The following is a 21,501-nucleotide window of genomic DNA, read 5'->3' as shown; positions in this document are numbered from 1 at the left end:
CGCCCAGTGCACAGAGGTGGACATTGAAAGAAAAAAAAAAAAAAAAAGAACCACCTCGAGCAGCAAAACGCAATTGTTTCCGCCAGTGCAGCTGGGCGCGCCCCAGAGGACTGAGGTGCGCGTCGGCTTTTAGTTCGGACATCTAAAAACTTCAACGTCTCAAGTTCCAGGTCGCACATGGACGTTTCGCCAGACGCATTTCGTCACGTGTGTAACTGTGAGCACCATGTTTGATTTCGACCGCGGGATTCAATATCATATGAGAAAAGACCCCGACTTTGGACCAAAATGGCAAACCGAGAGCGAAACAAAAAGATCTTACTGGAACTGGTGAAGCAGCCAGACAACAGCCGGTGCGCGGACTGCGGCGCGCCTGGTAAGCGACCTGCTTGAAGTATAATTTCATCTATACCACGTCTGGTCAAGCTGAAATAATAATATCGGTGTTCTTTGCTTTCTATCTGTTTTTATTTTCTTTGTGTATGTGTACCGTGTGGAAATACATTCTGGAGCGTTTTGGTACAATAATGGTTATTATTACAATGTTATCTACCAAAATCAGATTTTAGACTAATCTGAAATAAGGTCGCTTACATTGAGCAGTAAATACACATTTAAAGTACTTAAACTTAGTACTCTTTACATGCCATTACTTCTTTTGCTTCTCATCTCTGAGAAAACTCCCTTTTTGCTTCAGTAGCCTGCTTTATCTGGAACTCTAATACATATTTAGGTATTCACGTAAAAAAATTACAGAGCATGAAAAATATGATCAGTTATCCTGGCCTAATTTGTAGCCTCATATTAATGCCGAAAGAGATTAAGCAATCGGTTAAGTAGGTAATTAAAAGAAAAAGAGTTTTTCTGAGGACTGTAAGGGCATTTTCTCACAATTTCTAAAAAAAAAAAAATCGGCAGATTATATTCAAATGGAAAATCATCATTATGTCAATTAAAGTCTAACAAAATAATCTTCGATGACTTCCCCAGCAACCAATCGCAATCCTAAAATCCTGCTTTTACAAAAATGGATAAGTAATAATGAAATAATAGATGATAATGTAAGTCACAGGCGCCCCCCTCCCTGCATTTAGTACTTTTGCACTTGTTCATCAAAAAGTATTAAGGATCGAAGTTAAACACGAGTACTTTCTTTGTGACTTCCAGCCTGTCAGTGGAGACAGGAGAACTCTTATTTTACTTGCCTTATAACAGGCTAATGCAGTTTTGATTGCAAAAATAACGCCACGCGAATCCCTCCTCTTGGTCACCCCTCAGATCCGGACTGGGCATCCTACAAGCTGGGCGTGTTCGTGTGTCTGAACTGCTCTGGGATCCACCGCAGCCTCTCCAACCGGGTCAAATCCATACGGTTGGACTTCTGGGAGGATGAACCTTTGGAGGTACGGGCTGCCTCATCATACATCCACCTCTGTTGTAATTGCTGTGACAGAGTAACAGTTCTTCATGTGCAAAATCAAACTGGCTGCACCTGTGGTTAATCTTAACCTTTGTCTTTTGGTTGGGAAAAGTTCATGAAATCAAATGGCAATGCCAGCGCCCGAGCTGTGTATGAGAAAAATGTTCCGCCATACTACTATCGACCCCAGCAATACGACTGCACGTAAGTGTTTACACAGCATGCGGACACTCTCAGAGGACTTTGGCGTGACCACTTAATGTCTCAATAATGGAACATTTGCTCACAGTTGGGAGCATTTATGAGTAGTAAGAGACTGCTGACAGGGCACGGACAGAAACACAAATAGAGAAGTGCAACTTAGAAGTGAAATGTAGATGGAAGGCTTGTTTTTGTGGTACATGTACAGTTAATGTTGCCTCTTTATACCACAGCGTCCTCAGGGAGCAGTGGATCCGAGCTAAATATGAGAGGATGGAATTTACAGGAGAAACCAAGTATCCGCCACTGTCATACACCACAGGTAATATTTGCAGTCCTTACTGGCATACATTGCATAAAACTTTGTTAGCCTGTTTGTTCATGTGGTGATTGTTGTTAAAAAAAAAAAAAAAGTGGTTCCTCCTACACATGCAGAACTGAGCAGGAAAAACAGGTTACTTGTTGGCTGATAGAGTCAGGAAGTGGAGTAAAAAAATGTCCCCTCATTGCAAAATGTTTGGCTAAAAAAAAGACCCTAAACATTTTCACTCTCATCTCAGAGCGACCTGTGTGCCTCAAAGCGTATGTGACTCTGTGCTTTTCTTGGACTTGCAAGGTTTCTATGAAGGAATGCTGTGGAAGAAAGGGAAAGACAACACACAGTTTCTGAAGAGGAAGTTTGTGCTGTCAGAGAGGGAATTTACCCTGACGTATTACAACAGGGAAGATGTGAGTTTCCACCTGCTCTGTCACACTTTAACTGCGCTGCACAATGTTAACGATGACTTTGTGTAAACAAAGTGAAATCCTTTGGGAGCCCAACCCTCTCACATATAGGGATTCATAATGTTATTTTGGCGGGGGGTCTACTGGAATAGATCTACATCCCTTCATTTTAAATAATGATTTTTTTCTCACAATGTACAGTACATTGATGCGGAACCTCAGTTTGAAATCCACTCTGAAGGGCACATGCGTATCTTTATGATTTAGGAGTCCAAAGGTCCTAAAGCTGTGATCGCCATCAAGGACCTGAACGCCACTTTTCAGCCGCAGAAGATTGGTCATCTTCATGGGCTGCAGATGACCTACCAGGACGAACACCACACCAGGAACCTCTATGTTTACCACGAGAGCGCTCAGGTGGAACTGCGCGGCTCTGTTCTATTGAGTGAAAAGCTATAACATTGACAGGGTTTGTGCTGATTGCCAGAGTTTGAAGTTTTGGAGTTGTTGAGAAACTCGTGTATTATTGTTTACCTCAGGAAATAGTCGCATGGTACAACGCCATCCGTGCTGCTCGCTATGCATACCTGAGGACAGCATATCCAACTGGAAGTGACGAAGAGGTAGGAATGGGAACTCTGTTTGGTAACAATATTCTGTTGATTGCCTTCTTGTTTACCTTTTCTTAGAAAGCTTTTGCCCCCCCACGGTAATCAGAGCTTTATTGATAAGGAATTATTGTTTCAAAGCTTAACAGTGCTGTACCTCTGTGTGTTTCTCTGTCAGCTGATACCAAAGATAACAAGAAACTACCTCAAAGAGGGATATATGGAGAAGACAGGGCCGCTGGTGAGTTATTGAAGAACAGTCATAAATGAATGTTCGTTATCACATTTCCTCATTTGTAAATTTAGCCACCTGTTTTACTGCAAGCAGCGAAGCATTCAAGACGCAGTCACCACCATTAAAGTTATTTTTGACATTATTGTCTCGCTCCTTGTTTCTGTTCCTCTTTGATTTAGCAGACACACATGCAGTATATTTAACATGTATGTTGGACTGATTGATTTCTTCTATTAAGCAGTTGCGGGAAATGATCTCCATCTGGGATCTTTGTTGATCATTTTTATGCATTGTTTGAATTCATCATGTATTTTTTTAACACAGCAAAAGGAGCCATTCAGAAAGAGGTGGTTCATTTTGGACTCTCAGAGCAGGAAGCTGTTCTACTTCAAAGATCAACTGGTGAGGAAAACTCCTCATCTTATACCACCCATACGCTTCACATTGCTATGATGACTGTTTTTTTTTGTTATGTCAGGAATTTTTATGCATTTTTGTCGCCGTGAGTGCAGGATGCAAAGGAGTTGGGAGTCATTTTCATTGGCACGGAGAGCAATGGTTACTCTGCGAAGGAGTGTGTCCCGAAGCATGCTCGAGGAAACAAGTGGAAGTTTGGTGTCACGGTGGAGACCCCGATGCGTCAGTTTGTGTTCATGTGTGAGAAGGAGAGGGAGCAGAGAGAGTGGCTGGACGCCCTCAGAAAGGTCCTCTCCAAGCCCATGTTACCACAGGATTATACTGGTGAGCGAGGCTTCAAAACACTAGAAATGTGTCGGAAATATACAGCACACAGACGTGCTCATGGTCATTGTTTGGTGCAAGACTGACAGAGGCAGAATGGATGAATAACTGAACTTCAATCTGCTCCAATATGACAACTTCTACCAATAATATCCATTCATTCTTTCACCTTCTAGATGCACAGTTTATACATTCAATGTAGACAAATTTGTATTCTTTCACCTGACTTGTTTATTCATGCAATACATTATTTTTATTAAAATTCATTCAGAGCCCAGAATGCGTAACCAAAACTGTATTTGACTCCCAAATTGTGTGTATCAAGGCAACTTGTTTGGCCATCTAAGCCCTTAAGGACCTCATAAATATCCATGGTTGAATATCACCAAGTCCTTTCACTGAAATGCTGCATTTCAGTACAAAGTTGATGTAAAAAGTTGTGTTTATCAGCTTCTTTCAAAGTTTTGAGGATGTTTGAGCTCTTGGTTGGAGAATCCAAGAGTATTATTTTTCTTTCTTTCTTTCTTTTTTTTTTTTTTTAAATCATGGGCACAGAGTCCAGGCTTCCAGGAAAGATAAGGTTCATAAGGTTCATATTTGGGGCATTTGTTAAACATATTGAGACCACCTTTCATGAGCAAAACAGTTCGGAAAAAGACATTGCATGAATATTATTGTACGGTCAATGACTGACCTATTTAGCAACGCTATTGCATGCAGCGTAAATAGAAAAACAGCCAAATGACAGAGTTTGATGTCCCTTTGCCTGATCCAGTCTAGCACCCACTTATTATTAAACACACCTTCCACAGGGTCAGCATGCTTGTATTCGTGTTTCATATAAAACTGCAGAGCTTCACACAGAGATGTCATTATCATCTTTATGATCTCATCCTAATGCTCCTGTTTCTCATTCCAGTTGAAGCCAATTTAAGCTATTAAAGATGAACAATAACAGAGGGAAGCTACCACGGGATGGCAACGAGAAAACTGCTGCCAGAACACAAAAGGCTGGACTTGTGTAGCCCAACAGATGAAATGTAACCTGCTGCCACTGCACTGAAATCAGACCTGACTCTCTTGAACCATGACTCGGACTGTCATACAGCCTCACCTCAGCTGAAGCTGGACCTGATGCTTGATCCCAAGTTCAGAAAATATTGTGTCACCATGTGAAATCCACCCTTTTGACAAATGATGCTCCCCTGATACCTAACTGTATATCACAATGCTGATTTGACACTTCTTTCATTTGAATCTCAATGCATCTTTTGTTTTTGAGTTGAGACTTTTTTTTTACAAGCATATAATATTGACTTAGGAAATAAATGTTTGACACTATGCCCGTTTTAAGAAATAGCTTCTTTTTTTTGTAAAAAAAAAGTTGTGGCTTGATAATTGATGTTAATTGATGAGATGAGAGTTATATGGTAGGTTAGATTTAAAGTGGCTGACTTTTTTACATTGAACACAAGATGGTGCTAAAATTCAATAAAATTATTATTTTTTATCTTTTTGACTGATGTGCTTCAATATTGTAACAGCTCAGAAATATCCCCATAAATACATAGTTTTTTTTAAATTCAATTTAAATTCACGGTTTGGAGACAAGACCGTGTAAATCCTTATTATCGTTCATGGTGGACAGGACATTTCCAATTCTTCGGCGCCAGAGAGCAGCACAACGGATTTTATTTTTTCACTTGTTTTAGCCTCGTGAAGTTTGTCCTCTACGGCTTGCCGTGAGAGCCCGGTGCTGGAGGTCGGGCATGCTCGTGAAACGTCCAATGCGAATCGCTATGCAGGCGCCGAAAAGAGTGTGATTAACTTGAAATTACAGAGATATGTGACACGCGTTACTTTTTAAATCGTAGTTTTGCTGAGCTGATAACCTGCGAGTCGAGAAGAAGCGCGAAGAAAACGCAAAGTAGCGACGTTAACGGTCTGTCCGTTTTGTCCTACAAAGGCGCCGAGTGTTTGACAGCGGGAGGGCCCGACGTTAGATAAACTGCTGGAGGGGGAGAAGGTGGACGGCTTCCAGATAACTTCATGAAACAGTAAAGATAGTCCTTTCTGTTGAGGGAAGCGAGCTCAAACATGAGAAAGGACGTGAGGATACTGCTGGTTGGGGAACGTAAGTAGCGAGGCTCTGTAATCCCGTAGCGGGTGGAAGCTAATATGCTAGAAGCTACTGCTAACAGTGAATTATATTTTACCCAGTCAATTTTATTCATTGTCGTCTGATCGTCTGTGAAGCTGAACGAGCTGTTCAGGGTACACCATAGAGTATGCGAGTGGTACATCATGACTGAGTGATGCGAAGTTCATGAGTAAAGCAAATATTACAGGCTTGTAATGCTGATTACAGGACAGATGCTGTCAGCCACAATATTCTCTTTTACATGATGCTTTGTTAACTGTCACACGGCGACACGAGGCTTCCCAAACTAGTTTGTGTAAAGTTCTGTAATTCCTCCACAAGAATGCAAAGAAACTGTACCAAAGAGCAGCATTTAAAACTAATGAATAAAGGACAACTTTCAATATTTGAAAGTTTAAAGTACATCGTTGGATCTGCATAAATACTGTTCCAATAAGCTATGTGTGGGTTTAATCTGCTGAAAAAGTGTTCTTTGTACACTTTTACATGCGTGCAGTAACCCAGAAATGCTCACTTTTAAATGACAAACCAATGCCATCAAAAGAGCTGTTCTGAAATGTTTTATTGTTTCACCTTCAGATGGCACAGGTTACTTTGGGGTTAAATAGTTGTGTGAAAAAGCTTTTCACCTTTTCCACAGCTCCTGAGTGATTGCAGATCTTAACCAGAAAGGCAACCAATCCCACCCTGCTGAACTATGTTTCATCTGGTCTGTTTGTTCTCTTGAAAATGTTGCCGGTACTATTTATATTTCAGTTGTGGCACTGCAGAGTGGCCTACATTGCAACTTCAGGCGAGCTGGTGCAGCTATCGAGAGGTGCAGCCAGAAAAGCTACGTGCCATCTGATGTGTGCTGGGAGTTCAGTTGGGTTCAGTTACTCAGCTGTCTTCTTGAGATGCTGAGAGGCACATTATTGCTGCTTTTTAAGAAAAAAAACGTTTTATTTATCATTGGTTGATTGTTTGATAGGAATTCACATAGGTATCAGCATGTCATCAACTCGCTGGTATTGGCCGAGTCTATTATTTTTTCAGTGGACATGAACATTTTAAAAGCATTGAAAGTTAGTTTTGCATCTGCCAGTGGAGTATCATAAGAGGAGGCATTGTGATATGTTAATTTCTCTACTTTTCAAAGGCGGATGGAAAAGTGAATATAAGTATCATCACTGGCAAACGGCAAGAACAATCAGGAAAATATCTGTAGTTTGAATAAAACTGCAGATATATGTACATTCCTAGTGTTTAGTCTGTTTAAGGACATGATAATATGGAAAACTGTCCAGAACCCAAAGATTTTCAGTTTACGGTGAGACAAGACGTAGAAAAGTGGCACCTCCTTGTGATATAAAAACTTTTGCCGTCAACATCTGAGTGATTTACGCTGTTCAAATCACTAAAAATCAAGACACCGTAGGTGCCTATGATTCTGAGCGAACAAAGTTATCAGTCGGGAAACCATCTCAGCCCCTGTCGTATGCTTTACTTATGCTTTTTCGTTATTAATGACTGTATGTGGTGGGCTGCGGCTCGGTGGAGGGGATGTTCTTGCTTGAGATGCGATGCGATCCCGGTGCCTGTGTTGTTTCCAGGGTGGAAAGGAGCTCCTACTGTTGAGAGACAAAGTAACCAATTGTTAAAAAGCTCACATTTGATGAATTATTTTCCACTGGAGTTTTACATTTCCCAGAGTAGGAAGGAAAACACTACATTTGTAGGGAAGTGCCTTTTGTGGAGCTATTTATAAATCTCTCTTGAATATCAGTGTGACTCTTCACAGGCCATTCTTCTCCTTTTTTATTTTTTATTTTTTTGTTGGAAATGTGTTCTCTGCTGGCGTTGAGTGGGCGCTCATTTGAGATTCAAGGCACTTGGCTGCAACCCTCTCGACCCTCTTCAGCTGCTCTGATGTGTTCCCTGTCACACATTACACACACCTGTCTGTAAAAACAGCAGAGGGCTCACATGCAAAGTACCTATATCGTTTGTAAAAGAGCTGTGTGATGTTCGTCACCGAAATGCTTTTCTTGTCTCCATACAGCCAAGGTGGGGAAGACGTCGCTGATTATGTCTCTGGTCAGCGAGGAGTTTCCTGATGAGGTATGTGTCGCATCACAGTCAGATGGCCAGCATATCGCAAACAATGTTATGCATTGGCGGGCCACCCGAGGATATTAATAGCTGCCCGAATATATTTGACAACCCACTCACATGTGTTTTTTTTTTTTTTTTCTGCCACTGTAAAACTAAGTTCAAACGCACTGGATCTAAACCCAGCCACTGTGTGAACTGTTGCCAAATAGGTTTAGCAACTTTTGAATTAACCACCCGCTTCCGTGCTACCACAAGTATGATCCCACTCTGGAAACAAAGGATAAGTCACTATTTGCTGTTTAATGTTCACAGACATCCTGGTTTTACACACAGGCGGCTCAGTGAGGAGGATGTCGGGAACACGGGGCGTGTTTTTACATCTGTCGTTTTATCCTCCAGGTTCCTCTCAGAGCTGAGGAGATCACCATCCCAGCTGATGTCACCCCAGAGAGGGTGCCCACACATATTGTGGACTACTCGGGTAACTCCCTCGCTACACACACTCGCACACAATATACAAAAATGATTAAATGACTTGCTACTATTAGCGAGAGAAAAGCCCATCCAGACACTTAAAGAGACGCATTCAATGATCCCAGCCCGTTTGCTTTAAAAAGGTATGCTTCCGTAACAGTTAGGAAAGGCCAATGGCACAACATTAATGAGCCTTTTTATTCCTTTTAGAAGCAGAACAGTCAGATGAGCAACTGTCTCAGGAAATCTCCAAGGTGGGTTTGATTAATTTCTTGCTGTCAGTTGCTCTCACAGTGGACGGATGCAGTGTGTTTTATGGCATATATCACAAACTAATGTTATTTGTTTTTCTCTTTGTAGGCAAATGTTATCTGCATAGTTTATTCGGTTAACAACAAGAAGTCGATTGAAAAGGTGGGCATGCTTTCTGTCTGTGGTTGATGCAGTTGAGTCTTAAATGACTGCATAAGCGGTTCATCTTAATCTGTGAAAATTCAGCATCGTTTGATGCCTCTCTTTCCTCCCTAAGGTGACCAGCCACTGGATTCCCCTTATAAATGACAGAACGGATAAGGACAGCAGGTGTGTATTTAGTAAATAGACAAGCAATCAACATGCTTATATCAACTTTTTTTTCTTTTAAATATTTTTATATAACTGATAGATTTTTGCCTAGTAATGTCAGAAAAAAATTAACTGTTTAGTGCTGCCAGTTTATCCAGTTTACTTTGAATTTGAGCTGTTTTTGCTTCAAACAACTCATCAATCAATACATTGATTATTAGATTAGCTGCGGGTGAATTTTCTGTTGCTCGACCAGTTGTCGCCGCTCTGTTTAATGAGAAGTGGCTCTTTTGCAGGGTGCCATTGATTCTTGTGGGCAACAAGTCTGATCTGGTGGAACACAGCAGCATGGAGACCATCCTCCCAATTATGAATCAATACCAAGATATTGAGACCTGTGTAGAGGTAAAAGATCGATGCCACCACATACTGTAGACACACTTGTGAATATGATCCCCGATTGGATCCCTTGAGGCAGGGCCGCGAGGAGGTCTCGCTCAGTTAAATGTCAGGATTAACTTTTGTGAAGCCGTTGAGAGAGATGATGCTTAAAATGAACGATGAAAGAGGATTGAAAATCCCAGACCTGCACTGGCTGTCAGAATGAGACGGGCTGTGTGCAGGACACACCGGCCAGCTGCTCTTAGACCTGAGTGCAGGTCCTGACTCCACTTACATTCTTACGGAGTCATTTATAGATTTGTATTACCTGTGCCCTGTGCTCAGTGGTCTGCTGACGGCTCAACTGGGATCCGCCTCTGTTACTGTTTAATTCAAATTTCCCTCTGTCGCATGAGACCGCTCAGTCATGCCCTCTTCAGACGGATTAGTTACAAGGTTAAAGGAGGGGGGCGAGGAGGACGTGAGGATCTGCACATATACAGTTGGCAGAGAACAGGACAGTCACACCTCTTGTATTAGAAATATGTGAACCAGGACTTTACGGCCGGATCACTGCTGGTTTGAGCCAGCATTAGAAAAAAAATGAATTCAGATATGAAAAAGCTGTGGCGAATATAAGCTGGAGGACAAGAGTGTTGTGCATGAGTTCTGCTCTTAAACTTCTAAAAGCCTTTGTGGGGTTTTTTCCAGTCTGTGTAGATACGTTTGACATGTTCTGAGATTTTTGCTCAATGCTTGCTTCACTCAGGCTGTTAACATATTTTTTTGTTTCCCCCCTCAGTGCTCTGCCAAAAACCTGAAAAACATCTCTGAGCTGTTCTACTACGCCCAGAAGGCTGTTCTCCACCCGACAGGACCCCTGTACTGCCCGGAGGAGAAGGAGGTGAGCTCAAAACAGTAGATGGAAGCTGTTTCGCCCTCTCTGAATAGAAGAAGCACAGATCAGCCAGCAACGCCGATAACGGCGCGATGCTCAGAAGTGTTTCTCGGTGGAGGCTTTTTGACATTTTAATAAGCCACTTGTGCTCTTCCTGCAGTCACAAGCAGAAATGTCTGCAGTGGAAAGTTTTAGGTAGAAAATTCTAAAAGGATCACAGTTGGTCACGGGAAGCATCTCTTCTGGATATATATGTCTCTGTTATTTTCTACTCACCCAATCATATCTGCAGACTTTTAGTGCCAGGGTGGCTTGGAAGAAAATCTGATCTTCTGATCTTATTTGCATTATGTTGCTTTCTATATAAAGAGGATGCACTTCTGTGGAGAGGTAGAAACCTAAGTAGGCTAAAGCTCCATGTTTTGAGGTATATGGATCTAATGAAGACATCAAATGGGCGTAAACATTGCATTTCCATACTGGAATGTGGGCGGAGTCATCGCTAAGCAACTGTGCTCTGTATGTAGGCAATACCCTGCTTGCGTCCTATATTCCGTCATACTTGGTTTATTGCTGTTCATGTGCGCATAGCCAGTGTAACATGGATGACTGCAAACGGGCTTTTTAGAGCAAATACATCACTGTCTCGATATTAACGTCAAGTGTGAGGTCTGAAGAAAGAATCAGTGACTAAAGAATGTAAAAGAAATGGACTCTGGCCCAGTTACAATTCAGCTAAGAAAAAAAAAAACTGTCCAGGCGCAAGTGAGCTAAAAGAAATATTGAACTTGATTATGTAACTTTAAAGAGATTAAGCCCTTCTCACTGAACAAAAGCCCACTGATGTTATCTAACATCTTACTTTTGTATTAAAAAAAGAAAAAAAGGAGTGTAAAATACGCACTGAGTAGAAGTAGTAACGGCCATTTATTGACTTTAGCTGTGACTGGCAGTCATGAAAACACGACAGCAGGGTTAACATTCTCATTTTTTATTCATTATCTGTGACTGATAATATTTATAGCTATTGTGGAGGCAATGAAGGCTGCTTCTGTGACTGTGTGTCATCTCAGACATCACTCTAACCCATCAGACGAGAGAGATAATCTAGTGATGTGAGGAGACTGATAGAAAACTAACCAACATGACCGTGATGCTGGTGTCTACTGGGAGAGCGGAGAGGGGAAGCATGGCGAGTTTAACATTAAAATCTTTTCTCTTACAGCTAAAACCTTCTTGCATTAAGGCTTTAACTAGAATATTCAAAGTATCTGACCTCGACAACGACGGGATCCTTAACGACAACGAGCTCAACTTCTTTCAGGTGACGTCTCTCTCTTTTAACGGTGTAACTGTCACCGTCGTTTTTATGACTGTGGTGCTCATCAAACTTGCAATATGAGAGAGAGAAAAATAACTGTTAAAGAGGCAGGTATAAACCTGAAAAAGTGTTCACGCTTGATAATTGCCTTTAGGCTAACGTGTCACTTGTCCTGCGCGTATATAGAGAACCTGTTTCAATACACCGCTCGCGCCCCAAGCCTTAGAGGACGTGAAGAACGTCGTGAGGAGGAACATGACGGATGGAGTGAAGGACAACGGACTCACACTCGAAGGTCAGACTCTTTTTTTTTTTTTTTTTTTTTTTTTTTTTCTTTTTTTTTTTTCCCTTCACGTCTTCTCAACAGACCCTCTTTACTGCTCCGTGGTCATGTCCAGTCTTTGTGTGACAGTCCTTCTGACATCTTCTCTCAGGCTTCCTGTTCCTGCACACTCTCTTCATACAGCGAGGTCGGCACGAGACCACCTGGACTGTGCTGAGGAGGTTCGGTTACGATGACGACCTGGAGCTCACGCAGGAATACCTGTTCCCCTTGTGAGTGCAGACTGAGATGATTTTTTTTTTTTTTTTTTATCGGTTTGATAAACATATTGAACAACAGACTGTTGTTTTCTCTCGTCTTTTCGGTGTGTAACGTCGTTGTTGGAGCTTTTTTCAGCCGATTTGACGTGTCGGGGTGAGGCTGTGAGAGAGATCACTGATTAACTGTTGAGTGAAGCAGAATGAACTTTGTATTAAGTCCGTGCGACTTTGACTCTCTTAAATTTTTAGTCTGAGCTCATTAAAACAGCCTATGACTGAGAACTAACAATGACTTGACTTTGTACAAACATTGTTTTGTGTACATTTTTTACCTTGGTGAATTATTCATAGACTCCATTCTGCACGGCTTAGTTGTGTCTTCTTGCACACTATGGTTTTAGGGTCCTGCCTCAGTGTCACATTGCAGTGATTTACCGGGACACAAACTAAATCAGTCACCGTTACAGATATTAATAAGTCCATATCTCTGACATCCTCTGGTTTGGATGGCAGTGTTGGACACTGATTAATGTTTGGTTCGTCTCTTTATTCCAGGATAAAGATCCCTCCAGACTGCACCACAGAGCTTAACCACAACGCTTACCTCTTTCTCCAGAGTGTCTTTGACAAGCATGATAAAGTGAGTGATTTTGCTACTTTTTGTAATTCTTCACCATAATTTAGTGTCACATTTCTGACAGGATGGCTGTGTTTTTCACGTCTGTTTGCTCATTTTCATACACTCTCCCCTTTGGTGGTGTTATATGTTGTATGTTGTGTTATACGTCCTGAGAGGTGTCACCTTACATGCCAACGTTTGTTCACGTTGTGTAATCCAGGACAGGGACTGTGCTCTGTCGCCAGAGGAGGTGAAGGACTTGTTCAAGGTGTTTCCCTACATGCCCTGGGGTCCAGATGTCAATAACACGGTGTGCACAAACGACCAGGGGTGGATCACATACCAGGGATACCTCTCCCAATGGACGTGAGTGTTGGACACATTGTGTCTATTATTACATACACCGTCCTACCTATTTTATTCGCCCCCAAATACCTTCACACAAGGATATACTTCCGGCTTTTACATAATCTGACAAATCTTACTCATGTGCCGTGTGACTTATTGTGACTTCTGTGTTTCTTTTGGCAGGCTAACGACATATTTGGATGTGCAGCGGAGTTTGGAGTATTTAGGTTATCTTGGCTACTCCATCATCTATGAACAGGAGTCCCAAGCAGCTGCCATAACTGGTAATTATGCGTTAATTAGTGCTTTCAGCCCGTTGCCATGTTGCTGCCACAGAAACAGGAAGTGGATGGTTGTAGGAAAATGGTTTTGAGGTTAGCTTTTTTTCCAAAAGGTTGGCTCTTTTTTCCAAAAAGCTAACCTCAAAAGTAAAGACACGAATATCTGGGTGTCACTGTAAGTTGTCAGTTTTTTTTTTCTGTGTGTTTTCTTGCTTTGAAAAAGTGCATTTGCTCTTATTCCAGTAACCCGCAACAAGCGCATTGATCTGCAGAAGAAACAGACCCAGCGCAGCGTCTTCCGCTGCAACGTTTTGGGGGCACGGGACAGCGGGAAGAGCGGCTTCCTTCAAGCTTTCCTTGGCAAGAACCTGCAGGTCAGTGAAATCATGGGACCCAATTTAAACACGAGTTTCCATTCAGGTTTGTTTGTCCCGAAACACTCGGCTTGATTCACTGTGATCCACGGATATTTCTCCCATGGTAGCTCGGTTTTTATATTTGTATAGACTGAAATTCTTGTAACTGCAGAGCATGCAAATACTACTTTTTTTTTTTAACATAAGTTGTCGAAAAGGAATATTACTGACTTTACATTCCACCACAGCGACAGAGGCTGATCCGAGATGACCACAAGTCCCTCTATGCCATCAGTACAACCTATGTTTATGGACAGGAGAAGTACCTGCTGGTAGGAGCCATTTACTTCGAGCACACATCTTATCAGCTGCTCTTTGGATTACTGTTACATAATCTCAGTGTATTACAGCATCAGCACTGGCAGAATTGTTAATCCCTCCATCTGCACGCACTGTTGTCTTCCTCTTTCCGTTTCCTGTCTTTTCTGCTCACCAAAAGCTCCACGAGGTGATGCCGGATTTTGACTACCTGACAGAGGCAGACTTGGCCTGCGACGTGGTCTGCTTGGTGTACGACGTGAACAACCCAAGCTCCTTTGAGTACTGCGCTAAAGTGTACAAGGTGTGTAAGCAGAAGACGGTTTGGTCACACGTGATTTAATAGCCTTGACTAGTTACGCTAAACGCTTGCCGTTTTGCAGCAATACTTCATAGACAGCAAGACGCCATGTGTGGTGATTGCTGCTAAGTCAGACCTGCACGAAATACGGCAGCACTACAGCCTGTCCCCGCACGACTTCTGCCGTAAGCACAAGCTCCACCCGCCCCAGCCATTCACATCCAATACGACCGAGGCTCCCAGCAAAGACCTCTACACCAGACTCACCACTATGGCCATGTATCCGTAAGTATTAAAACCCAAATGAACCCTTTCACACTTCTATTTGTCTCATCCTCGATGCCTGTGTTTAGCCACTTTTACTTCTCTACTGGTTGAATGTATAAAGTCATAGGAAAATGAACACCAGCCACCAAGCTTAGGTGCCATCTTTTCTTTAATAGGCAGATGTTATAACTCAGCTTATTTCGGCTGGTTTCTTGAGCTTGATACCAAGCACCCAAAAACAAATACCAGACTCTGTCTGCAGCCCTCATGAGTGGACATTAACTGTCTGTGTGCAGGTTTGCAGCTCCCTGCCAAGGAGATTTTTGTGGTCAATCCTTGACCTGTATGAGGCCCGCAGAGTATCTTAACTCCTTAAAGCTCTTTGAACAGATTAGAATTAACTGTACATTAATTAGCACTAAAAGGGATTTGTCTTTTTAATCTCAGTGTAGCAGTTCAAAATCTTGTTGCTTAAGTTCTGAAATCACTGGATCTACTGCTTTTCCAAGCCACGAGTTAGAGCTGCAATTCGTCGATTTAAACACGAGTGCTTACCGAAAGATGAGCTTCTGAATCCTCCGATACTGCGACTCAGCGAGGATTATACTGGTTTAGTGGGGAATATTGGCTCAAACAGTGAGTAGCTGATTTGGAAACCAGCTGTTTTCATCTGTCAGCCCAGTGGAGCCCTTCCAAAGTGCTTTATAAACCATTACATTTTAATTATGTAATTCTATGCGCTAAAGATTTGGTTAAAGGGGGAAAAAAAAGCAAATGTGTTAGTATTAGATAATCAGAGACATAAACCTTGTTGTGAATGTTCCCTCTTTGACCTTCTGGTTTTTCTCTTCTTTTTTTTTTCTTGTGTTTATTTTCCTTGAGGTAGTTCATTACGGTTTTTCTTTTAATTGAAGTAATGCTTGGGGAAGTAGAGACGAACATCAGTGTTCCAGCTCAGATTTGGCCCAACTTTGATGTAATCTGGTTAAACAAAGTCACTGTCATATTTTCTTCCAGCTGGCTTTATTCTCTTACCCCTTGTTGTGTGTTGTTTGGTGCGTGTTCTCTTCGTGTGAAGGTGAACACAGGCATTTTTGTGTGTCTTTCCGCAGCCACGACCGCCTCCGCTGCATGTGTTCCTGCAACAGGTGCACTTATTGCCTGTATCAGAACCTCCTCAAGTTGGAGCTGCTGCGCAGTCTTAAGGCCCAACTCCGCAGGGTCGTTTACAACAGGTTCATACGTAGCATTGACTCTAGTGTTTTAACATAGACTCCTTCCTCCTCCTCTCTGTGCTTCTTATCCTCGGGTTGAACCACCAGGATGGGGCACAGAGCCTTCTTTTACACCCAAGCTCACTAATACTGGTGACAGTGATAGCTCCTTTCTTCCCTTCAGTTCTCATTGGTTGTCATGTTTACGCTGCATATCCACTGCAGGGAAAGGAACATTAATAGTGAATAGAAATAAAGTTGTTGATGGCTGCTGTTTCAGCGTGTTGTTGGTAGTGTTTTAGTGAAGGTAAACCTTTGCTTCCCGCTGTGTTGGTTGTAACTGTGGCCCGCAGGACTCTCTCAGCTGGTTGAAACAGTCCTGTTCAGCTGACCCCTCAGGAAGGTTGGACGCCTAGAGGCGGGTGAAGTGATTTCTGAACCTTTTAGGTTAATGAAATGAGCCATCTGTCCCAAAAGTTGCTTTATTTCTTTCTATGACAGAAATGAACAGTCATTTGTAAGTGTTCAGACATTGCCAGCAAATTCAGACCATCCTGTTACACTTGAGGCTGTCATTCATACAGCTGAAAAAAAGTGTTGAGCTTAAAATATCTCTGGAATGTTTGAATTTAATTCTTTAGATATGTCTTCTGTAGACTGCACTTTGGTAGACGGTCATTAAGAGTGTGAATGCTCAGTCACTCAGTTGAAAACGCAGTAAGCTCTTCAGGTGGGAACTAAAATCCGTCCAGTCACGTCAGCTGTCCTGCTCTCTGCTCCAGCTCCAGCCAGCCGAGCCGCTCTCTGTACAGTCTGACACAGCGAGGTGTGACCGTGCTGTGCCAGCTAACACCCAGGCTGCTTGCCAGGGAGGTACCAGTGTGTCTGCGTGAAAATGTTATGCTGCATGTTTGTTCATGTAGCACAAACGTAACCCCGCACGCTGACTCTCAAACATAAAACTAACAGTTTGAACAAGCAGTTAAATTGAGTTTTTTCCTTTCATTCAGCAGCATGTGGGTGTTTACATAAGTAAAGACTGCTGTTGCTGAATGACAGTTAGTCAACCTTTCAATCACACGTTGGTCTTCAAGTATTTACTCGAGTTATAAAGCGCTCCAAATGAAAGAATGAATGTGACTTGTGTTCCCTGTTTTAAGAGAGACGTTTGCTGCCTCCTGACCTGCTGTGGATATGCAAACAGTAAATTTTGACTAACATGCCAGTTATTTGCATACAAAATGAGAGAAATGCAACCGATCCCTTGTGTTTGTGTTTCATTCATACTGAAAACTTCATTGTGGTTTGCAAGCTTGTTTTCTTATCCAAAGATAATCCCCTAAAATGCTTTGTGTCTTTAATCAGTGATTTGGCACCAGTCTTGCCAATTAATTGATTGAATTTCTGTGATGTTTTCAGTCTCATTTTGTCCTCATTTCCATTCTAAACAATGACGTCTTAACCTGCCGGAGACGCTGAAACTTCAGAGTTGCATAGTGTGGCTCTTAGCTTCTCCTGTGTGTTAAGACTTTGCTACATGTGATTTACAGTCTGTCTATAATCAGAATGTATTTCTGAAGTTTTTGATTGATTGATTTCCTCTGCACCAATCACTCTCATTTCATCCTGATTTTCCCTTCTCGTGTGTCCTGTCTTTGTGTTCTTCCTTCCACTCTGTAGGTGTTCGTACACATGTTTCTGGCTGCCCCTCTTTCTCTTCCTCTTGCATGTGTTTAGCCTCTTTTAACAAACCCGCTGTTATGCTGCTTGCCTCACTTGTTTTCCACTTCTCTCCAACTAAAGGCATGCCTCTTTCTTCTGTGAAATGCTGCCATCTGCTGATGGCTGGGGAAAGGTTTCACCTCTGTCAATCTTTACGTTTAAGGGAGCTTGGTGTTTTTAATTAAATGGGGGAGTTTTGTTGAACCACAGTGTTAATGGCTGTTTAAGGTCTTGGATTGGGCAGAAGTGTGTTTTGTGTTTGCCGGTTTTGGTCGATTTATCTGTGATGGTTTGTCCTGAAATGGACCCAAGGCTGAGCTGCATGTTACGTGACATTCAGACAACTAACCCTTCGTGTTGATAACTCTTTTTCATCTCTGGGAGATGTTGTTTCTATTAATAGCATGACTCAGGACGGGCCTGGCAGAGGAGAGGGCCCACACTGAACAGCTGGGGCAGATTACAGTGTCAACTGACTGAAAACGTACTGTTAAAGCATTAGGGAGTCTTTTCAAATCATAGAAATGCAAGCAACGATATTAAGCAGAGTTTAGAGCAGGAAAAAGATAAGAAATGAACAAAGAAAGACGTGCTGCAGGCTGTTCCCTTTCATTGCAACAAAAAAAAAAAGGAAAAATCTCACACACATATTTCTAAAGATATTCACACTGTTTTTCCAAATATGACGAGATTAGTTTGATATGAATGGCTCTACATTTCCAGTCTGGCTGCCTTGTGGGGGTGTACCGCTTTCATTCACGGTGTGTTCACGGAGCTTTTCTCTGGTTGTGGTGACCTTCGGTCTGGAATGATTGCAGTCATGGTTGAGCTTGTGCTTTACGAGCAGGAACTGGCCTTTTCTTCAGGTTTGATGGAGCTGGGCGATACTGGTGAAATTCGATTTGAACACCAAGTCTTTCTTGGCAATCCGACTGCTCGTTGACTTGGCTGAGATAATCAACAGCAGTGTGTCCAAAACGTTGAAAAATGACCTCACAGATTGAATTGTCACATGGCATTATTTAGGCTTAAGCAATCAGTCGATTCATTCAGTAGTTAAATGGCAAAAGAAAGAAAGTTCTTGTACAAAACGCACAGAATTCACAGTCACTCAGATAGTGGTTGTTTCTTATTTTTTACCGAGTTGATTATGGTCACAAAGAAAAAAAAAAAAGCCCCCAAAACAAAACATTTTCAGTAAGTCGTAATTAGTTGTAGTTTTAGTTGACACTGTTACACAGAATCTCCCAGCTTCACCACCTTTACTTAAGTGTGTGTGTGTGTTTGTGTATGAGCAAAGCCGAGGCCAACAACTGGCAGTGTGTCTGTGTCTGTGGAGAGCTGCTTGGCTGGTTACTTTGGGCTGCCTGCTGTTAGAGGAGGATTTCAGCCTGTCGCAGCAGGTTGCAGCCGTCTCCAACATGGAGGAGTCCATTTGTATGGAGGCCTCAGCTGAGCAGACAATTTCTCCAGACAGGTAAAGGCAGAAATCGCATCCACAGAGAGAGGCGGGTTTCTTATTTGTAAATGTTTAAGGACAAAGAACTGTACTACACTCGGGTCTTTTTTATCATTAACCGCTGTAAATCATGTTCATGTGTCCAGGTCGAGGGCAAACGAGTGTCTATGTATAGTGACGATACGGTTTTCTTCATAACACACTTGGGATCCAGTTTTTCTCCTTTGCTGCTTTCTTCACTAGCTTTTTTCCCCTTTACTGCAGTCTGCATAGAGCTTACGTTTTTGCCATCCTTGGTTTAACCCAATTTTACAGAGCTCTGGAGATGTCATGAGGGGGGAGAAGTATTTTCAAATGAATTATTTTCCAGTGTCTTAATCTTTTTATCTTCTTTTTTATTCCAAATATCAACGTGTTGCTTCGATGAGTCAGGAGAAGACAGACTATACAACTTTCAGTTTAGCTCGAGTCTTTATCAGTATCTATTTAATATTCTATTTCGATATTCTATTCTATTTGATATCTGCCATTTAAAAGACCCGTTTAAAATTGTAAATATGAGGTACTGATTGAATCTGAACTCCAGATGCATAACGTGTAGTGTGGCAGCATAGATTCTCCGAGACTGTGATCTCTCGATTCTTGCGAGCGTTCATCTCCGTGACAACATGAAGTTAGGAGCTGCAGGAGGAGAGCTGGCAAAATGTAAAAATGGCAGCAAAATATCAAATTGAGAGCAAAAAATGACTAAATGATTCCATTTTTTTCAGGCTAGTACCTCCCCTGAGACTCCTCCTGAGCTCCATCAGAATTGCAGAAACTCATGACGTATTTCTTGGGTCTTTTCCTCTTTATGCAAATTTGGAGCTGCTGCTTCTCAGATCCCAACCTCCTCTTTATTTCACTCTGTTCCCTAAACTAAAGCGAAACCAAATGGCAATACAGAGCATGTGTTCCTGTTTCGGGCTGGAATCGCAGAGCACAGATTTTCATAATTTGTGGTCCAGATTCAGGAAGTTTGCGCTGGAAAAAGCGCACATGACTTTGTTTTTTCATTTGACTTAATGTTCCGCTGTGGTTTCGGCGGTGGAAAAATAAGACGCCACGGCTCTCGGGGGGGATGTATAACTGCTCTTGATTTGCCTTTTTACCCATCCTCACCGTCTCTCTGTCTCTGGCTTCATGGCACAGGCACATGGCTCAGGCAGACCTGAAGAACTCCACCTTCTGGCTGAGAGCGAGCGTCGGTGCCACAGTGTTCGCCGTATTGGGCTTCGCCATGTACAGAGCACTACTCAAACAGCGGTGATGAGATGGCACGCGACAGCTACATCCTCCTCGGTCCCTCTGTCAACTCTGCCCCTCCTCTCGTACCTGAAAGATTTAAAAAAGACTGGCTGAACAACCAACCGAGCATCGAACTCCACCTCACCCCTTTCTCACAATGCAACATGAGCAAGAAACAAATGAGAGTATTGAGTATATTTTATATGGGAGTGTGTTTTTTGTGTATGTTGTGGCTGAAAGGGGCACTTGTCAATCCATCAGTTTGTAATTGCAGGCATTCTGGGATCTTTTGGTCTAGCCTCGGTGAGATTACAGTCGTAGTCACTGGATTATATCAGCAGATCCAGTCCTCTTTATTTCCTCAGGTCAGTACGTTTAGTTGGATATTCGGAGACCAGAAAGAGGCAGCCAAACTGATGCACCACCAAGGGACTTGAATCTGTTTATAGTTGTGTATATGCAGTATATTATGTATGTAGTACTCAAGAATTGTAGGACCTATAGACAGCATCACAAGCCAGAAGAAACATCAACAGAAGTTTGGACACATGGCGCTACATCTAACTCTAGAAAAGGTCATGGATGCCACACACTTGTTTAATTTGTGTGTTAATTTATTAACCTGTTTTGAGTGCACTGCATGAAACAGATTTTTCATGTATTTTTGTATTTAGTATTATCAAAGCTGTCTTTATGGCTCATCATTTACGACCGCTTTTATTTCTCCGCTTTTCAAAAAGCACTTTGACCCGCACTATGTTTTTATGGCGGCACCATGGAACAAGAGATTCGGCTACTAACAAAGGCTTCGCAGCACACCTCTCCCACCTTAAAACTATGAAAGTGTTTCTCCTCGTTCTTCTTTTCCATCATTTACAATAAAGAATTGTTTAATCTGGCGCGGCTGTGTCTGTCTTGATGGGTTGAGTCGCAGCTTATTCAGCAGCGGGGGGGGGGGGATG

At 42.3% G+C, this 21,501-nt stretch overlaps 2 protein-coding genes across 7 annotated transcripts; both read left to right on the top strand.

Moving 5' to 3' along the window:
* Positions 1-58: 58 nt before the first annotated feature.
* On the top strand, positions 59-5,441 carry adap2 (ArfGAP with dual PH domains 2). The gene is made up of 11 exons (XM_075454415.1): positions 59-376; positions 1,279-1,403; positions 1,533-1,624; positions 1,855-1,943; positions 2,238-2,350; positions 2,615-2,764; positions 2,887-2,970; positions 3,134-3,196; positions 3,515-3,592; positions 3,703-3,931; positions 4,851-5,441. The coding sequence occupies exons 1-11, from the start codon at positions 289-291 to the stop codon at positions 4,871-4,873; spliced, it is 1,134 nt and encodes a 377-aa protein (XP_075310530.1). The 5' UTR covers positions 59-288; the 3' UTR covers positions 4,874-5,441.
* A 230-nt stretch (positions 5,442-5,671) lies between these two features.
* rhot1a (ras homolog family member T1a) lies at positions 5,672-21,438 on the top strand. Of its 6 annotated transcripts, none has more exons than XM_075453359.1 (21): positions 5,672-6,065; positions 8,134-8,192; positions 8,586-8,667; positions 8,871-8,914; positions 9,021-9,074; positions 9,190-9,242; positions 9,521-9,629; positions 10,408-10,509; positions 11,729-11,827; positions 12,011-12,119; positions 12,259-12,379; positions 12,923-13,007; positions 13,207-13,352; positions 13,518-13,618; positions 13,859-13,989; positions 14,220-14,303; positions 14,471-14,593; positions 14,673-14,875; positions 15,970-16,100; positions 19,135-19,270; positions 20,444-21,438. In XM_075453359.1, the coding sequence occupies exons 1-21, from the start codon at positions 6,029-6,031 to the stop codon at positions 20,559-20,561; spliced, it is 2,127 nt and encodes a 708-aa protein (XP_075309474.1). In that variant the 5' UTR covers positions 5,672-6,028; the 3' UTR covers positions 20,562-21,438. The 6 variants fall into 6 exon arrangements, with proteins under 6 accessions (XP_075309474.1, XP_075309475.1, XP_075309470.1 ...); XM_075453360.1 differs by lacking the exons at positions 19,135-19,270; positions 20,444-21,438 and adding exons at positions 16,854-16,952; positions 17,752-19,095 and having other exon boundaries at positions 15,970-16,092; XM_075453355.1 differs by lacking the exon at positions 19,135-19,270 and having other exon boundaries at positions 15,970-16,092.
* The last annotated feature ends 63 nt before the right edge of the window (positions 21,439-21,501 follow it).

This window comes from Odontesthes bonariensis, chromosome 21 (assembly GCF_027942865.1).
Source record: "Odontesthes bonariensis isolate fOdoBon6 chromosome 21, fOdoBon6.hap1, whole genome shotgun sequence".
Classification (NCBI taxonomy): domain Eukaryota; kingdom Metazoa; phylum Chordata; class Actinopteri; order Atheriniformes; family Atherinopsidae; genus Odontesthes; species Odontesthes bonariensis.
Note: the sequence above shows the minus strand (reverse complement) of the source record. Positions and strands in the feature narration are given on the sequence as shown.

Excerpts from the sequence above, each read along its gene's own strand:
- rhot1a (XM_075453359.1), top strand. The coding sequence starts at position 6,029 with ATGAGAAAGGACGTGAGGATACTGCTGGTTGGGGAAC. Across the intron at positions 13,353-13,517 it reads GGATACCTCTCCCAATGGAC|GCTAACGACATATTTGGATG; the intron begins GTGAGTGTTGGA and ends TTCTTTTGGCAG. Across the intron at positions 13,619-13,858 it reads CCAAGCAGCTGCCATAACTG|TAACCCGCAACAAGCGCATT; the intron begins GTAATTATGCGT and ends CTCTTATTCCAG.
- adap2 (XM_075454415.1), top strand. The coding sequence starts at position 289 with ATGGCAAACCGAGAGCGAAACAAAAAGATCTTACTGGAACTGGTGAAG. Across the intron at positions 1,404-1,532 it reads GGGAGGATGAACCTTTGGAG|TTCATGAAATCAAATGGCAA; the intron begins GTACGGGCTGCC and ends GGTTGGGAAAAG. Across the intron at positions 2,971-3,133 it reads CAACTGGAAGTGACGAAGAG|CTGATACCAAAGATAACAAG; the intron begins GTAGGAATGGGA and ends TTTCTCTGTCAG.